We start from the raw sequence: 18,369 nt of genomic DNA on the forward strand, positions 1-18,369 counted from the left end.
ATTTCAAGGCTATGTTCTTGGAGGCCTTTATTAGAGAGCTAGATGAGACTATGGATTTTTGTCGACTTCTAACTATAGAGTTGGCAAGGAGGCCTTTTGAGGCTTTTATTTAGGAGTTTCGAGAGCTTCTAGTTAAGTTCTCAAATCTCTCGGCGAGTTGCTTAGAGCAAGCAATGATGGACCACCTTAGAGGTTGGGCCATTGGGTACTTTTGGGATACATTGTGTTCCTCCTTTTAGTCCCGAGATATTTAGAAGGAACGACACCCAGATTTTCTAAGAGCTTGGGTGAGTTGTTGGGAGGAACACAAAATAATGGCGATGCAAACGTTTTTACGAGGTCGTACCTTTACGTGGTGGCAAGTTCTCAAGAGTAAACCCAAGGCTTGGGAGGATTTCAAGGCTATGTTCTTGGAGGCGTTTATTAGAGAGCTAGATGAGTATGGATTTTTGTTGACTTTCATCTATACAGTTGGCAGGGAGGCTGTTTGAGGCTTTTTTTTTTCAGGGGTTTTGACTCTCGAGAGTTTATAGTTAAGTTCTAGGATCTCTTGGCTCTTCGGGAGGAATCATGTAAAAAAGGACTTCTTTGTTATGTAAAAAAGGACTTCTTTGTTTGGAGGTTAACCCTATGAGGACCCAGTGCCGCTAACGGATTCTTAGTGTGAACGCGCACAAGCGCAAATTAAATTTGCTTTGCCATTTTAAAGCCAGCACTTCTCCTTCGTCCAACAGTCATGGCGACCGCGCTCGTATCCACCGCCAGCGGCCTGTTGGCCATGCTGCAGGAGACACATCCGGCTCTAAAGCTGCACGCCCTCACTAACGTCAATACCTTCGTCGACTACTTCTGGCCGGAAATATCAACCGACATATCTAGCTTGTAAGCTTCTTCCTTAGAAATGCTAAACCCTGATTCTTTCCAAGCAGACTTGTTGGGGTTTTTGTGATCTCTCTTTGCCGTCTCGTGCTTTCTCAGCTAGATTTTCTTGTAAACACAGCAAGAAAAAGTCGCTTGTTTTTCTGGCAATTCTTGACCATCCATGAGATGGGCCTGTGTTAGGTTTTTCATTTCAAATCACAGAGATTACTCCCGGGCCTTTATGCGTCCTTTCTCAAGTCATTCTCCCTGTATTCTTCACATTTCCCCTCACATACCCATGTGGGCACCTGCTATTAGTAACTCTTAGGATGTTTGCCCTCGTTTATCATGACATCCAAAAAACAATTACTACATTTCACAATGTGTATGGTAGGGAGTTGCTTCGAAATGACAATCCTGGGCTTGATCCATATTTGTATCTTCGTAGACTGTCTTAAAGAGCTTTGACATACAAATGACTCCATTGATTCCGATGTTTTGTGGGAGTGTTGATATCATATGATGGTCGGTTTATCATTATTCATTAGTTGGACTAGGATAGAGAAGGGGGTTGGTGGTGTCATCACACATAGGGATGCAATGAAACTGTGAACAGAGAAGGATCCACAGAAAAAGACTTGCAGCACACACAATTCATTCACAAGTATCTTACATATATTCAACAAAAGGATTTACAACCAAATATCACAATCCTAGTAACCCTGCAGGTTAAAAGAAAAATGCTAACTGTAGATTCGTCTTCTTGCACTTCAGCCCACCTCTGGACTGCTTGCTGCAGAGGAGAAGCTTTAGATATTGTGATATTTAAGTGGAGGACAAGGGGCGCCAATTTATAGGCTGAATTCTCATAGTTATGTGCTTTTCGGATGTAGGTCGACTTGCTCCATGTTGGGTAGTGGCCTGTGATTTGCCCCAAAATTAACCTTGATTTAACTTTATAATTAAGGTCCACTTTCTCATTGGGCAGCCGGTTCTTACTTGACCTAGAACCGCCCAATTGACTTGCCCAGCCTCCGTCCATCCTGCGCATTGCTTGTCACATGCATCCCACACGTGAATGCCGTGGACATACTACTACACAACACAAGTGCAAGCCCTAATAAGGCCGAATAACAGGCATTTTGTGAGCCCTTGTTCAGGGACAAGTCATTAATGTACTATTGCCAAGTCACGGTTGTCAGCATTGTGCACGTCTTGCACATGTCATGAGAAGAATGTGGGGAAGAGGGTGAGCTTGAGCAGTGAGCTCTTTGCAAGCTTTCTTCTTCACACACAAACACACACACACACACACACACACACACACATGATTTGGCTGACTTCATCACGGTTGGAGTTTCAAGGCTAGATCCGGAGGAGGAGGACTCTCCACTATTAGTCAAAGAGCGGGAGGCCCAAGCATAGTTGTGGGATCGTGTCAATGCCCGTGTGCACTCTTTCATCTTCCTCAACTACACACCCCAAGTGATCAATCATATCAAACACATGACGCTGGCTCGAGGGTAATGGCAGCACTTGGCCTCTCTGTACAATCGGGTATCACCAATGAAGAGAGTTTCCTCGGAAGTGTAGATGTGAGTGATGAATCCTGCAAAGTCTTCGACTATGCGGAAGCACATCAATAAACTCGAGGATCTTTAGGCTAGGAAAGAGATATCATTAGAGGACATGGCCATCACCTATCCTCTCAGTACTCAGCGTGCTGTCTCATCTATCCTCTCAGTACTCAGCTTTCTATTCCTCTTTGATCACCAGTGGGAGGCTCAGCACCATTACTTCGGGGAAGCTTGTACCGATGATCTTGGACTAGGAGGAGCTGTTTTTGAACCCTCCACAGGGCGGAGGTTCGGAGGCTTTGATTGGCCAGCGGCGCTGCAACAATAACAACAAGGGCAAAGGAAAGTCTTCACAGTCGAAGTCTTCTGAGGAGAATCCCGACTTAGATCGCGATGCCTTGAAGGCCAAGCGGACTTGTAACCATTGTGGCCACTACCGGGGGAAATGTCCTCAGCGGAGCACTGACGAAGGTACCGATTCCTCAGCTGTAGCTGCGAAGACTCCAGCTTTTGTGCACTTGGAGATTATGGACACCGTGGCTTCTTCATCTTCGAGTAGGGAGGTGGTTGGTCTCACCGTTGGGGATATACTCGGGAGTGGATTCTAGACAGCGGTGCTTCCAGGCACATGACTCCTCGAGAGTTGTTATAGGACCTTCGGAGGCAAATAGGTCACATCTTTATTGGTGCCAAGTCCACTATCTTGATTCACACTGAGGGCAGGTTGGGGGTCGTTCCCGATGGTAGAGGGGGAAGCATTCCTCCCCGGTTCTTTATGTCCCATCTCTTGGCTTTCATCTTTTGTCAGTGCATGAGGTTTGCAAGACTGGCATGCGGGTGGAGTTTGATGAGCATTTAGTTGCTATCCAGGACAAAGCAACAGGCAAGGTTGTTTGGGAAGGCCGAGTGGAGAATAGGATTAACAAACTCTCAGCACTCTCTTCTCTTACAGGTACTCAGCTCGGTAATTTGTGGCATTTTCGTTTTGGCCACTTAAATGTGGACGCATTGCGGCGGGCTTTTCGGGACCAGATGGTGGATGGCTTGCCAGATGTTGGCAGCAGGCAGGGACATTGTAGTTGCTGAAAACGGAAGGGGCAACTGAACACGGAAAATCTAATCAATCATGAAATCTGAAAATACACATATGCATACCAGATAAAACAAGATGACAAAGCTGCACAGTACACCACACTAGGGGCCAGAAGATGGACTGCCCCCCCCCCCCCCCCCCCCCTTTATGGTTAGATTACCAAAAAGGAGTTTGCTTCCAATACAACTTTGCGGGTGCCCAGGGTTCACCATTGGCTGCACCTATTTCTTCCAATACAATATGAAAATAAGAAAAACATCACAATATCTGAATTTGCTGACAATTTCAGCACGAGTAAGCATTCTCGGCATCAAGCACATGCAGGACAACTATGGACAGCCCATAGCACTCCCACATCAGCCTGGGACAACTCAACATCATCATCTTCCTCCTGTCTGGCTCATAAAGCAAGTCAACCAGCCCTCAGTAGCCACAGAAGAAAGCGACGAGCAGTTGTGCACAAGCTTGCAAACCTTCGGTCGGAAGGATAACTGTCTAGAAGCCCACGACTAGCTCTTCCTCCCTGTTTTTAACCTCTGTCCAGCCTCTATTCAAGTTGTAAATCCCCTGGCCATCAGTGGAGAACATGCAGAAAGAGTCGGCCAGCTTCTCCCATGCATCCGGTGAACTTCAGTTGCCACGATGGATGGCTGTAGAAACTTGCCAACATGCTGAAAACCAGCCGACCAGCCCTCATGCACTCCTGAAAAGCATGCGGCCCCCTCCAATCTGGGGTTTTGTCAATAATAGAGGCTTCCCCGCTGAAAATAGCCCACACGTGTGCTTTTTTGGTCCAGAAAGGGGCGCCTACATGAAGGGAGTCCAAATAATGTCCAGTGCTCGGTCGAGAGAGAGAGAGAGAGAGAGAGAGAGAGAGAGAGAGGGGACAAAGGGCGGGGTGCAGGCAGGCAAGAGGGCGCACAGGTGGGGTGGAGGGGAGGGAGAGATGCGCAGGAGAGAGAGACGGGGGGAGGGCAGAGAGAGAGGGAAGGGCAGGCAATGTGAGGGGGGGCGCAGGTAGGCAGCAGGAGGGGGGCGAAGGCCAGGCAGCGGGAGAGAGCGAAGGGGGCGCAGGCAGGCAGCGGGAGGGGGGGGCACAGGTAGACAGGCAGCAGGAGGGGGGGCGCAGGGGTGCTCTGCGCCCCCTCCCCCTTCGCTCTCTCCCCCGTTGCGCCCCCCCCTTCCGTTGCCTGCCTGCGCCCCCCTTCGCTCTCTCTCCGGCTGCCTGTCCTTCGCCCCCCCCCCCTCACGTTGCCTGCCCTTCGCTCTCTCTCTCTCTCTCTCTGCCCTCCCCCCGTCTCTCTCCTGCGCATCTCTCCCTCCCCTCCTCCCCGCCTGTGCGCCCTCTTGCCCGTCTGCACCCCGCCCTTTGTCCCCTCCATCTCTCTCTCTCTCTCTCTCTCTCTCTCTCTCTCCCTCTTTCCCTCTCTCCCTTCCTTCATCCTCATTTTTCTGCTTGTGAACCTCGGTCACCATTCCTAGGGCCCATGGGGACTTGAACCCCCCACCCTATTTCATCTCACCATTTCTTCTCTTTCTCTCCCACATATTTACCTGCTCCTTACAAACATTCCCTCCCTCTACAATGGGAGGGTCTGTAGATGACAAAATCAGTCAGCTTGATCATATCCTTAGGGATCTTATCAAGGACCAGAAGAAGACATTGGACAGCACCATCACTGCCATCAAGAACGCGCATGGGAAAGCTGGAGGCCAAAGCGGAAATATGGAAGACAGAGAAGCTTACTATGCAAGAGGAGTGGGAGAAGGAAAACCTCGCCATGCAGGAGGAAATCAACCTTTTGAAGGGTGAAGTGGCATCCTTACGCGATCGTCCACGGGAGGAAGGAGAGACTCTTGAGGTGGACAAAGAGGCAATCAAAGGAGATCACCAAAACCCTCACCCACACAATCGAGGGGAAAATGGAGGCGGCCCGCGAAGGATGGGTAGAAGTGATGAAGAAGAACATCAAAAAGGAGGTGCAAGAAGATGTACAAGTGATGAAGAAGAACATCAAGGAGGAGGTACAAGAAGATGTACACATGATGCAGTCTACTCTTGATGAAGAGAAGATGCGACGGATCCGGCGCCTAAACATCCGAGTCACAAGGATACCAGAGAGCACTGCCTCCACGCCCGAGATTGACGGGCAGAACCGATGTACCAAGCTGGGACTAAAGGAGGATGTGCCGCTCCCATTCACTAGAGTATGGAGGACAATCCCAAAGGACTCCACCAAAGGCAAGGCCTTAGATCTACTGTTCCCGGACGAGGAGAGCAAGATGAGCTTTATGAGAAGACGTGCTATCTTGAGGAGCTTGCCAGGGGAACCCATCTACTTCGATGATGACCTCACATGGATGCAGCTGGAGCACAGAAGATTATGCATGCCGAAGATCAAGGTGGCACGCAAAGAAGGGAAGAAGGCACATTATAAGGATGGTCACATCTACATTGATGGGAAGAGGGTCGAATAGCGCCATCTGGCCTATGAGACACGGAGGAAACAACATGAAGACAAAGAGATAGACATAGCATTCTGGAACTATAATGGAGTCCTATGGACACATCCTGGGAGACTTGAGGAGGTGATGGAGGGCCGGGATATCATCTTGATGACAGAGACACATGAGAGCCCGGAGAGGGGCTTACCACGGGTTGAGGGTTATCAGTGGGAGTCAGCTCACCGACAGGGGATGAGACGGGCCACCTCCCGAGGTTCAGGAGGTATTGCAGTGCTTTTCAGACATGGGTTACATGAGAATGTTCGAGTCGTAGCACGAGACTCGAAGACGAGATACATGTGGATTAGCTTACGCCTCTCGGAGACCAGATGGATTTATATCGCCCTTTGCTACTTTCCTTGGAAGGGGTCGCGGTTTGCCACCACCGAGGAGCCGGGTGGAGGAGAGGCTAGTGAGTCTCCATACTCTATCTTATCTGAGGAGATCTTACACTATTCGACACTGGGAGAAGTCTTCTTGATGGGGGACTTAAATGCACGAACTCAGAGCAGACAGTGCGAGGTCTATGACTCTGAGGATCCCTTGAGACTAGAGCCGCTAGCTACAGAGGATACAGGGACCACTCGGATCTCCGCTGACGGAGGAGTTGACAGCACTGGATATGGACAACATTTGCTGGAGCTTGGGGCCTGACATCATCTCGTTATTTATAACGGGATGACTCAGTGGCCAGATTCAGGTGGGTTGACTTGCTTTCCAGTAGGGGGTGGCAGCACTACAGTGGACTATGTGATGGGATTCCGGGAGGCAGCAGATATGGTGTCTCAGCTTACTGGAGACCCACCCACCCATCATACAGCCACCACGCACTATTTTCCACTTCACTCAGGACCTAGCCGATGTGTATGACTATCATGTTCATGATTAGCTATTTGCCTTACACCCATCAGCACCCATGGCTATGCTCACCTCCCAGCTCTCACATGTACTGCACTCCGCAGCCGCGAGGAGTTAGTTTCCCATACCACATACAGACACGACAGCCACCTACATCTGGGAGCATGCCCCAGAATTGATGGTATGATGATGAGTGCAGAAACCTTTACCGCAGTCTCTGAGTGCAGAGGGCTTGCGGGGGGATCACCTAGAGACAGGCAGGCAGGAGGATGCATACTCTCACCCGCCCGTAAGCGGCGAGCTTATGAGGAGGCTCAGTACTGGGACACATATCCCATGCTAATGAGCAGAGATGCTGCTGCTGCTTGGAGGAGACTCAGAGAGCCCCGTCCTCCCACACCTATTATCGATTCTCAGACCTGGCAGACATATGCAGAGAGACTCTATGATGTGCCTGCACAGCCCCCTATACCATAGCCCACAGAGCCATGCCCTACAGTCTCCACCTTCTTCACCCCACCTATGGCTAGGAGGGCCATATGCCGACTCCAACATGGACGGGCGACAGATCATACAGGATTATAGGGAGAGCATCTCTTCTATGCTATAGATACATTGGCACCATTTCTTGCTCATCTCTTCAACAGAGCTCTGTCAGCAGAGGGGTTTCCGGCTGAGTGGACGATGCACACTATTGTGACGATCCATAAAGCGGGAGATGTACTAGACCCTGGGAACCACAGGACCATCATGATTGGCCATATATTGGCCAAACTATACGGGGCAGTTTTGGAGGCAGAGCTGAGCACTCATGTAGAGGATGGGGGATTGAGAGCAACAGTCCAGGCAGCTTCCGACGAGCCTTCTCGACCATCGACCACATTTTTACATTGAGGTGCCTGATTGATCAGGCCAAGGCACGGAGACAACGGCTCTATTGTTGCTTTGTGGATTTCGGCAAGGCATTTGATACTGCGCCCAGAGAGTGCCTCTTTCGGCGACTACAAACACTAGGCATACCCTCAGACATGATGTGGGGCATATACAGGCTGATGACATCGTCTTGGTATCCGACACGCAGGTTGGGCTTCAAAGACACCTTGTGGCTCTTGATGACTTCTACGCAGAGCAGGGTCTCACAGTGAACCTTGGGAAAACCAAGGTTATGATCTTCCACACGTCACCCGCAGTCAGGAGCCACACTACTCTCACATTAGCAGGAGGGCGGCTCGAGGTAGTGAGCTCTTATGTTTACCTTGGCATCACATTTACTAGCTCAGCTGGACGCTTCTCCATGGCTCAGGCAGTCCGAGACAGAGTGACCCGGGGTTATGCAGCTCTTGTTGGCCTTGAGCGTCAGTGTCATCAGGCACATTTTCAGGAACCCCGCACGAAGAGGTGGCTCTTTGATACATTAGTGACACCAGCCTTGATGTATGCAGCACCGGTTTGGGCACTAGGGCTTGCAGCCTCCACATGGGTACAGCTCGAGAGACCACAGATCTTGATTCTCTCGAGGATGATACGCAGCAAACCATCCATCCCGCATGACATTGTTCGAGCTGAGTTTGCTGCACCACCTATGGCAGTGGAGGCATTGTTCCAGACGATCTCCTTTATATACAGGATGAGGGAGATGCCCATGGAGAGATTATCCCGCCGAGCTTTTGAGTCAGTCTACAGGATTTGCGGCTTGCCCACTGAGTAGTGAGCACTCCATCATCCATGTTTTTGCTCGTTTGCATTCATGTTTTATTTAGTTTCTTGAGGCTTGGACCTCCTCATGTTTGTCCAAACTCCACATGGCATAGCTTGGATTTGGATTCTCGGCCTCGTCTCTACATCATTTATGTTTTTTCTAATCTTTACTGTTTCAACTTTGAAGTTTCTTTGGTTTTTTTGTGTCATCTGTAGCATGTTTTTCCTTAAATTTAGGGTGCCGTATGGTATCTGACGTATGGAACTTCCATACCCGTATGCGTTTGCCGTATGGTTGCCATATGGAAAAACTATGCTCATGGGGCAATGACACTTGGCTACATCACTGCTTACACACAAACACTTTAGTGGCTATAAGCCCTTCTTCACACATGTGCACATATTCACTCTTTAAGATGTGTTCACACTCATACACTCATAGGAAGTGTTCACACATTGAAGCTCCGAATATCCAACAAACCTCCCTTCGGAGCGAAGGTGGAGATGCTAGGATGGCCTTCAATAGTCCTTGTCCTCCAATACTAGCAAAGAAACAGGACATGTTCCCCACAATTGGCTCAGAGGCTCATGAACATGGCTCTGAGGCTAATAAGCATGGCTCAGAGAAAACCGCCTTGGTTCAAGTAGGGATGAAAGAATGAGGAGCCTTTTATAAAAATAAGGCTTACAAACACACACAAGATTATTTATCATACATTGGGGGACATCTCAGGCAGAGAACCCTTTGACTCATACAAAGTAGAGAAACTAAAAAAGTCAATCATAATCTTCCTCTTTTAAAGAAAGATATCATGGTAACTACATGTTCTAGTGTTGTGGATGCTTCTGCTTTGTCTTCTTCTTCTGCCACTAATTTTGCATGTACCTTTTCTTGTTCCTTGGCCATGTTCTTGAAGCATCGGTTCTCTATGTGTTTGAGCTTCTTGCGTAAGTTGCACGTGACAGCCCTTTTGCCTTTTCCCTTTATAAACATGGCTTTGCCAAGGTCAATCTTGTTGCTCTTTGAGACGACAATCTTCATCTATCAAAGCTGCAATCATGTCATCAAAAGGAGGCTGTTTCTTCACCCTAAGATTAAGTTAGGATGCCAACATATTTTGTCAAATCTTCGATGCTGGACAAGAGGAAGCTCTCTTGTTGTCTTCATTTGGCTCGGCATTTAGGCTAGCTAATTGTTCAATGAGAGAGCCCAAATTGTTTAAATGTTCCCTCAGATTTGTAGTTTCACTCATTTTTGAGCCACAGAATCTTTGCTTGAGAAAAACCTTGGAATTGTTAATTTTATTACCAAACAAGTTTTCAAGCTTGTCCCACACCTCTTTTGTAGTTTTGTTGAAGTTGACATGATGAATCAGACTATCTGTAAGACCAAGGCCAATATGTGCCAACGCCTTGTCTTGTCGAACTGCACCTTGAATGCCTTCAGGTTTTTCCTCAGTGCCGTTGACCACGTTCCAATCACCGTCACACATGAGAAGTAGACGAATCTTTTTCTGCAAAGTAAGGAAGTTAGGTCCGGAGAACGTCCCGAAAACAGCACTGCTTCTGACATCTGTTAGGATCCGTGGTATATGCAGCAGATATATTGAGCAACAAGTAGATAAGCTATAAGGTTTCTGGGTAGTGTAGGAGCATAAGAAGCATGTATGAAAGGCCTTTGTGGCACTGAAGTTGGGCTGTAGAGCAGGTGACAAGTAGAGCAGGTGCAAAGTGTCGGTGTGAGGCATGCATGGAAGTGAGCAGACACAACTGTAGCTGCTAGGAGAAGGAGAGGAGCTGCTGTAGGCAGCTTAGCTTAGACAATGGGTTGGAAGCGAGGACCAACCAGCAGGAGGCGGCGGTCAGGTTGCAGAGAGGCGGAGCTGATGGAGCAGAGGAGGAGCGGGAGCAGAGCAATGGGCGTAGCTGGTGAACAAGCGCGGTGGCGGAGCAGAGGCGGAAATGCCGGAGGTGGTGGTTGCCTCAGCATTCGCTCCGCCCGAAGATGAGCTGGGCGGCGGCGGTGGTAGGTAGGCGAACCGGCTTTGATACCATTTGTGGGGCTTGGGTTTAGCAGACCAACAGCTATGCCTCCATGGTGTATGTGCAAAAGAGAGAGGGGAAAGCTGATGATTGCACAGTACCAGTACATGTACCGCTTGTATTGATTGATATGAAGTTCACAGCTACAATGCTTTTCGGGCGGTGGTGTGCCTAGCACTAGTGCCACCTGAAAACGGTGGCAGCCAGCTCTGGGGCAGCGGTGGTGCTCCACAGTGGGGGCAGGTAGGTGAACCGGCTCTGATACCATTTGTGGGGCTTAGGTTTAGCAGACCAACAGCTATGGAGGATGATGGACCTCCATGGTGTATGTGCAGAAGAGAGAGGGAGTGTGTGATGTAACAAACTGAAAGCTGATGATCGCACAGTACATGTAATGCTTGTATTGATTGATATGAAGTTCACAAGGTACAATGCTTTTATAGGCTGAATACCTTATCTTTCTCAACCCTCTACTCATGGGCAACGACACTTGGCTAATCTAGTGACATCACTGCTTACACACACAAACACTTTAGTGGCGATAAGCCCTTGTTCATACACACGTGCACACAGTCGCTCTTTAAGAGGTGTTCACACACATACACTCATAGGGAGTGTATGTATGATGGTACGGGGAAGAGGGGCATTTTCCATGGCCTCTAAAGCACCAAAAGACTTGAAAAATCCACACTGGGCACTAATTACTAACCCAAACATGCTATGATCGGTGAGACCAAACTTTGCAAGCATGTGGAGTGGGTCCCCCCGCATGCTTGCAAAGTTTGGTCCCCACCATTGGAGCATGTTTGGGTACGATGATATAGGAAACAGCGGGATTTTCCATGGTCTCTTAAGAACCAAGAGACTAGAAAAATCTGCATTGGGCACTAATCACTAACCTTAGATGGTGACCAAAATTTACAAGCATGTGGGGGTGGGACACAGAAGCTCCGAATATCCAACATGAGAGGTACAAAGCTTTTTTTTTCCAAATTCAGAAGTTATTTCTTTGGGAAAATCTTCCCCCTAGATTCTTGCCCTTTTCTCGGAGGATTATTTAGTTTATCTTTTTCCAGGTTCGAAACCTCCAAGTTCGTTCCTATACGGCCTCAGTAGGTTTGCCAGCTCGAAGAATTACTGTGTTTGGGCTTCATACATCCTAGTGTGTTGCCTTTCGCAGATTTCATCCCATTTGTTAGGAAGAAAGGTGGTTTGAAAACCTTATATTATAGTCTCTTCAGTGCCTGTATAGATGTAGACAAAAGAACCATGTGATTTTTATTGATGCTTGGAGTTTCTGTCTAACCCTGTTTGCAGGGTAGGTTGTGCGCACTATGTTAGTAGAGAGGCATGGCATGGTGTGTCGAAAAGCTTTCATTTAATTTTTTCTTCCTATGCTTTTTTTTGCAGGGAGAGTTTGTATGAAGATGACACTTTTGATCAACGACAGCTAGCAGCCTTAGTTGTGTCAAAGGTAAGCCCATGAGTTTTTTTAACTGGAGTAAAGCCATGATCTTTTCATGCCCATGAATGACTGTGTGCATGCTTTTCATATAGGTTTTCTATTATCTTGGGGAGCCAAATGAGTCACTTCTATATGCTTTACGGGCTGAGACCTTGTTTGACGTCTCTGAGGACTCAGATTATGCTCATACACTTCTGGGTAAATTATATAATTTCTTTAGCTCTGTTTAACTTTGCCTTGTGCACTAGGGTCCTCTCATTCTCTTTTCCTTCCAATGTTCCATGCAGCTAAAGCTATAGATGAGTATGCGTCTTTGCGAACCAGAGCTGCAGAGTCCAATGACTCATCTGTTGTGGATCCAAGGCTAGAAGCAATAGTGGAACGAATGCTTGAGAAGTATGCTCAATTTCTCTGCTTCTGCTTGTGACACAGAGTTACTGGCTTGATTCTGGTTTGGTAAGCTTGTTCTGACTGTTTTCTCTTGTTCCAGATGCATAACAGATGGAAAATATCAACAAGCTCTTGGTATTGCACTAGAGTGTCAGAGATTGGATAAGCTGGAGGAGTCTATCTTGAGAAGTGATAATGTTGTGGGAATGCTTACCTACTGCATGAACATCTTGCAGACGTTCGTGAACAGGAGAGCGTATCGACATGAGGTACTTTGGCTCGCTTTGCCCTTGGAAGATCTGTGCTTGTAACCTTCATTAGACTTAGAGCAATAATGTGCCTTCTCACTTTGTGATTTTTGTCACTGGTATGTTGAACAGGTCCTTAAGCTTTTGGTGCAAATCTATCAGAGTCAACAATCACCTGACTATCTGAGTATCAGTCAGTGTCTTATGTTCCTCGAGAATCCGGGAACTGTAGCATCCATTCTTGAGATACTTATGAAAGGAGACAAGGTGAGCTTTTAGGTCTTGCAGTACTCGCAACAGCTTCTCATGTTAGATTTTGCTATTTATATTTGCTCATGGTTGGCAGGAAGCTGCCCTATTGGGTTATCAGGTAGCATTTGATTTGTATGAGAATGAGAGACAGCCTTTTCTCCTGAAGGTCAGGGATCTTCTCCCTGCTGAAGTGCCTGAAGCGGGCAGCACCAATACTGCCCAAGCACCTGAGGATGGTAGTGCTATCTCAGACCATACTCCGACTTCAATGGATACTACAGAGGATACCAATCGACCTTCTGAAGAGAGTGCTGTTAGACATCATGGCAGAACCAGTAGCGATGATGAAGAAACTTTGAAGTATGCAGAGAGGCTTGCAAAGCTAAAGAAGATTTTAGCAGGAGACACTCCTATTCATTTGACTCTGCAGTTTTTGTATGTTCATAATAGGTAATTGTAAATCTTTTCTGTACTGAAGGTCTTTTTAAGCAATCTGGAACTATTTTGATATCAACCTGTTGTGTGTTTGTGTAGGTCTGATATTCTAATCTTGAAAACTATAAAGCAGTCAGTGGAATTTAGAAACAGTGTCTGCCACAGTGCCACCATTTATGCCAATGCTTTAATGCATGCGGGAACTACTGTAGACACCTTTTTACGAGAGAATCTGGTGAGAAGTATAGGTAGCTTCTTTCCAACTCAGTTTGAGATGTGTTGAGTGAGCATATTTAACTTCTGAATACATAATTAATTGAGGATTTATAGGTAGTCGCATATCTTATTTATGTAGATGAACTCAGAAATCCTGAATCCATTTTAACTGAACTCAGATATCTACCTTTTTGTTAGGGGATGCTTATTGATTTACCAACTTGGGTGTTGACAGGACTGGTTAAGCCGTGCAACCAATTGGGCAAAGTTTAGTGCCACTGCTGGATTAGGTGTGATACACAGAGGCCATCTGCAGCAAGGGCGCTCATTAATGGCTCCCTATTTGCCTCAAAATGGAGCAGCTAGTGGAGGCAGCCCTTACTCAGAAGGGGGCGCACTGTATGCTCTTGGTCTGATACATGCGAATCATGGAGAAGGGATCAAGCAGTTTCTAATTGAAAGTCTAAGAAGTACAACCAATGAAGTAAGTGGGTAACTCTACAGGGCTTTAAGAGTATGGCCATGCTCTGATATTGCTGCTTCTTTCAAAAAAATTGAATTTGTGCAATTTTGCAGGTAATACAACATGGAGTTTGCTTAGGTTTGGGTCTTGCTGCACTTGGAACAGCAGACGAAGATATCTATGATGATGTTAAGACTGTGCTCTATACCGAGAATGCTGTAGCTGGTGAGGCAGCTGGAATAAGCATGGGTCTACTTATGGTTGGAACTGCAAGTGAGAAGGCAGGAGAGATGCTTGCGTATGCCCATGACACCCAGCATGAGAAGATCATCAGGTGAATCTGGGTTTTCTATAGATGTAATGCTATGTTAATGTTTGAGGGATAGTCTTCATCTTGGCAACCATGGATTACAGTTATTTATGGTGTGGTTTCTGAATGCTTTTGCAGGGGTCTGGCCCTGGGTATAGCCCTCACAGTGTATGGGAGAGAAGAAGAAGCAGAGACACTGATTGAACAAATGACACGGGATCAGGATCCCATTTTGCGATATGGAGGCATGTATGCTTTGGCTCTTGCATACAGAGGCACTGCCAACAACAAGGCCATCAGACGTCTCCTGCATTTTGCTGTCTCAGATGTCAGCGATGATGTACGGAGAACAGCAGTGTTAGCCCTTGGTTTCGTACTTTACTCTGAACCTGAGCAGGTGAAAACTCCAACTGAATACAGCTTTTATAGCTCATGGATCATAAAGCTGTGGGTGGTCAATCTTTAGTTGTATTAATAATGTGGTGTCCTCTGTTGTGCTTATACAGACACCTCGAATTGTTTCTCTACTTTCTGAGTCGTACAATGCCCATGTTAGATATGGAGCAGCTCTAGCAGTGGGAATTTCATGTGCTGGCACAGCATCAGCTGAAGCAATCTCTCTGCTGGAGCCTCTTACTTCAGATGTGGTTGATTTTGTCAGACAAGGGGCCCTGATTGCAATGGCAATGGTGCTCATCCAAACCACAGAAGCCCGAGAACCTCGTGTGGGCAGTTTTCGGTAAGCTACAACTTTATTTGTATGGCAAACCTGTAAAGAATGTTATGTACTGGTTGCGAAGGTTTTACTTTCTGCATCCTCCTAGAGTTTGTGATATAAGCTGTGATCTCCTCCACACGAGCCTCAATTAGTGAAATTAATGGACAGGTGCCAATTAGAGAAGATTATCTTGGACAAGCATGAAGACACGATGAGTAAAATGGGTGCGATTTTGGCTACTGGTATCCTGGACGCTGGTGGCCGCAATGTAACGATTTCTTTACAGTCTAGAACCAAACACGATCGCATAACTGCAGTTGTAGGAATGGCTGTTTTCAGCCAGTTTTGGTATTGGTATCCTTTGATATACTTTGCAAGCCTCTCGTTTTCTCCCACAGCTTTTATTGGGCTAAATCACGAGCTCAATATGCCTAAATTTGCCTTTCTCTCTGACACAAAGCCGTCTATGTTTGGATATCCATCACCGACACCCTCACCTGTATCTACCTCAGCAATTAAGCTACATACTGCTATTTTATCCACATCTGCCCGTGCCAAAGCCAAAGCCAAGAAAGAAGCTGAAATGAAACTAACTGCAGAGAGAGCAACTTCTGAAGAAAGTTCCCAGCCCTCACAAGCAAATGGAGCTTTGAAAAATTCTAAAGCTAGCAAGGAGGAAGGGAAAGATGCTGATCCAATGCAGGTATGTGTTCGATATGTCGCACTGTGAATTTAGAAAATGGGAACGGAGGCACCTTGCTGGTGATGCATACATAGCTTTCACCAAGGGTTGGCTACACACAGTCTCCTTTCTTGCCTTGGGCAGGCTTTATTGGAGGAATGGATGCCCTGGCAAGCTTGCCTCTTTTACACAGAGGCATGCCAAGTGTACAGGTCCCACACAGGCCCTGTTGTCTCCAGCAAAATGAAAATCACCTGTCAGCAGCTGACAGGAGGAGAAACTGATTGGTTGGAGACTACAGGTGCCCACTTTTTCCTGCTTTATGGGCACAAGGTGGAAGGCCAGTCAGCATTTTGGTTTTTTTTTTTTTTTTGGGGGGGGGGGGTGTGTTTGTGGGGATGCGTTTTCCTTCATGTAAAGAGGGGAGCGCCGATTGACTGTTTATTCGGATCCCTATTGGCTGGTTACATGTTGGGGCTCGGCACCCTGGCTGTGTCAGAAGCTGTTTAGTCTAGATACCTGAAGTATATCCAGTTAGAAGTCACGTGGTATGCATACATGTTTGCAGGTTGATTCTTCAGCAGAGAAAAAACCTGAGGCAGACCAACAATGTGGAGAAGTGCTATATAATCCTGCACGGGTAGTACCTGCCCAAGAGAAGTATATCAAGTTTCCCAAAGGGTCAAGATATGTGGCACTGAAGTCTGCTCCGTCTGGCTTTGTCATGCTGAAGGATCTGAACCCATCAGAGCCAGAGGTCCTGGTCTCAACAGATGCACCAGCTTCTTCAGCTCGGGGCAGCATCTTGAGTGCACAAGCAGGCCAAGCACATATGATAGGGGATGAAGCTGAACCTGAACCTCCTCAACTGTTTGAGTATGTTTCCTGACTTACTGTAAAGTGTTGGCCCTTTTTCGAGTGAAGGTTTATACAACAAGGCTTTATGGGCTGCTTTTATAAGTGGGGCCTTGGAAGTCCTTACATGCAGTTTTGCGATGAACTGGGGTGTTACGAGTGTTACTTGGCCTTGATAAGGCATCTTAACTGGTAAGGCTGATGTCACAACTATGTACAATATAAAGCTGAAGTTACATCTCCAAAGAACAATGTGCATGCCCCACTGCAAAGGGAGTCTCGAATCATGTTATGGGACCAGGAATTCTTTTTTGAAAGGTCCTCTACTTTTGAATTTAAATGTAAAGCATTTCAATTGCATGAATGTTACTACAGGTTGTTCACAATTGCAACCGGGAAGTGTGCTTGGTTTGACATGTGCATGTTTTACTGGAGGGAGAATTGTTGTTCCTGTAACAGCATGTCACTAATGTTATTCTGTGACTTCTACTGAATGTATTCAATGCTTTTCACCTTGGCATAGCATTAACATGTCAGAGTGATTCTTCTTAATGGAAGCTTCAAATCAACATACAAAACAAAGGGTTTCTAAGTCGCCACAATACCCATCACTGGGTTTTGTTACAGGGCTATGGTCTATGGTAACAGACTTTGTAATTGTACATCTTTACCTCTCAAGGTTTGATGAACCTTGTTAACTCATTCAAATAATTCTGTATGAGAGGTTGCTGGGCGGTGGGTTCTGAGGAGGGCAAATCAAGTGAAATGCAAAGGATGTTCTATTTACAATGAGTGTAGTGTGTCTACACAAGTATGAACCCTGGGTCTGGGCCTTTCTTCAACGCTTGACAATGAGTAGTGAGATGATCATACATGCATCAACTGCAGAGATTGAGAGCTGGTGTGCTTTCTCTCATAAAGCAACCCTTTCTCGTTGTTATTGTTGAGGTAATGTTGTGTGTGATGTGTGAAATGTCATGTGCTATGTGAAAGAAAATTTCAAACTGCCTTCCCAATGAGCAAGGGTTGATGACCGCAGTGAAGCATTATTCTCCCACCTTGTCTTGTTGTGAGGAGCCAAGGTGTAGATTTGTGTTACTGTTCACATAACATTTCTCACAATAGATAATAACACGATCGACTTCAACATCTTGTAGGTAATATGCCAAATTTTGTAGAGACGTCAAATTTGCAGAAACTTCAAGGTAAAAATGTGAATTTGGTAGGTGTATTGTAAGTAGTTTATACCTAATGAGTACTATTGAAGTTGTGCTCTCTCTCTATCATACTTGAGCTCTATTGCATTTCTCTTTCTCTCTCTCTCTCTCTCTCTCTCTCTCTCTCTCTCTCTCTCAGCACATCACCATGAGAATCCATGAGCCTCCATAGCTTGGGACCTTTGTGTTTTGTACATGGTATTAGAGCCATGGACAAGCCTCTCCTTTTGCTGTGCGTGTGTTTTTTCCCATCATCATCAACGTATAGCAACACCCCGGTTTTTCCTACACCATCCATCACTTGAGTTTTGTTTTTTTGATATGAACTTTGTGACCATCTCAACTATCGTCGCCATACTTTTACATTCTCTGGGTGTGTTGTCCTTGATTCTCTGCATGACTTTGCACAAGATTGTTGGCTTTGCCTTTGAGATTGCCACGTAGGCCCCTCTGTGGGTGGTGCTGTTAGCCCCTCCGCCACCT

General features: G+C 46.7%; 1 protein-coding gene across 1 annotated transcript; it reads left to right on the top strand.

Moving 5' to 3' along the window:
* The first annotated feature begins 645 nt into the window (after positions 1 to 645).
* Positions 646 to 17,183, top strand: LOC147627172 (26S proteasome non-ATPase regulatory subunit 1 homolog A-like). The gene is made up of 14 exons (XM_086815794.1): positions 646 to 882; positions 12,046 to 12,109; positions 12,193 to 12,298; positions 12,388 to 12,496; positions 12,591 to 12,759; positions 12,871 to 13,005; positions 13,085 to 13,440; positions 13,525 to 13,660; positions 13,877 to 14,125; positions 14,218 to 14,438; positions 14,553 to 14,811; positions 14,921 to 15,153; positions 15,301 to 15,835; positions 16,383 to 17,183. Exons 1-14 carry the CDS (start codon positions 737 to 739, stop codon positions 16,701 to 16,703), a joined length of 3,039 nt encoding a protein of 1,012 aa, XP_086671920.1. The 5' UTR covers positions 646 to 736; the 3' UTR covers positions 16,704 to 17,183.
* The last annotated feature ends 1,186 nt before the right edge of the window (positions 17,184 to 18,369 follow it).

The sequence above is a fragment of the Cibotium barometz genome, chromosome 21, assembly GCF_041138505.1.
Source record: "Cibotium barometz isolate CiBa-2024 chromosome 21, ASM4113850v1, whole genome shotgun sequence".
Lineage (NCBI taxonomy): Eukaryota > Viridiplantae > Streptophyta > Polypodiopsida > Cyatheales > Cibotiaceae > Cibotium > Cibotium barometz.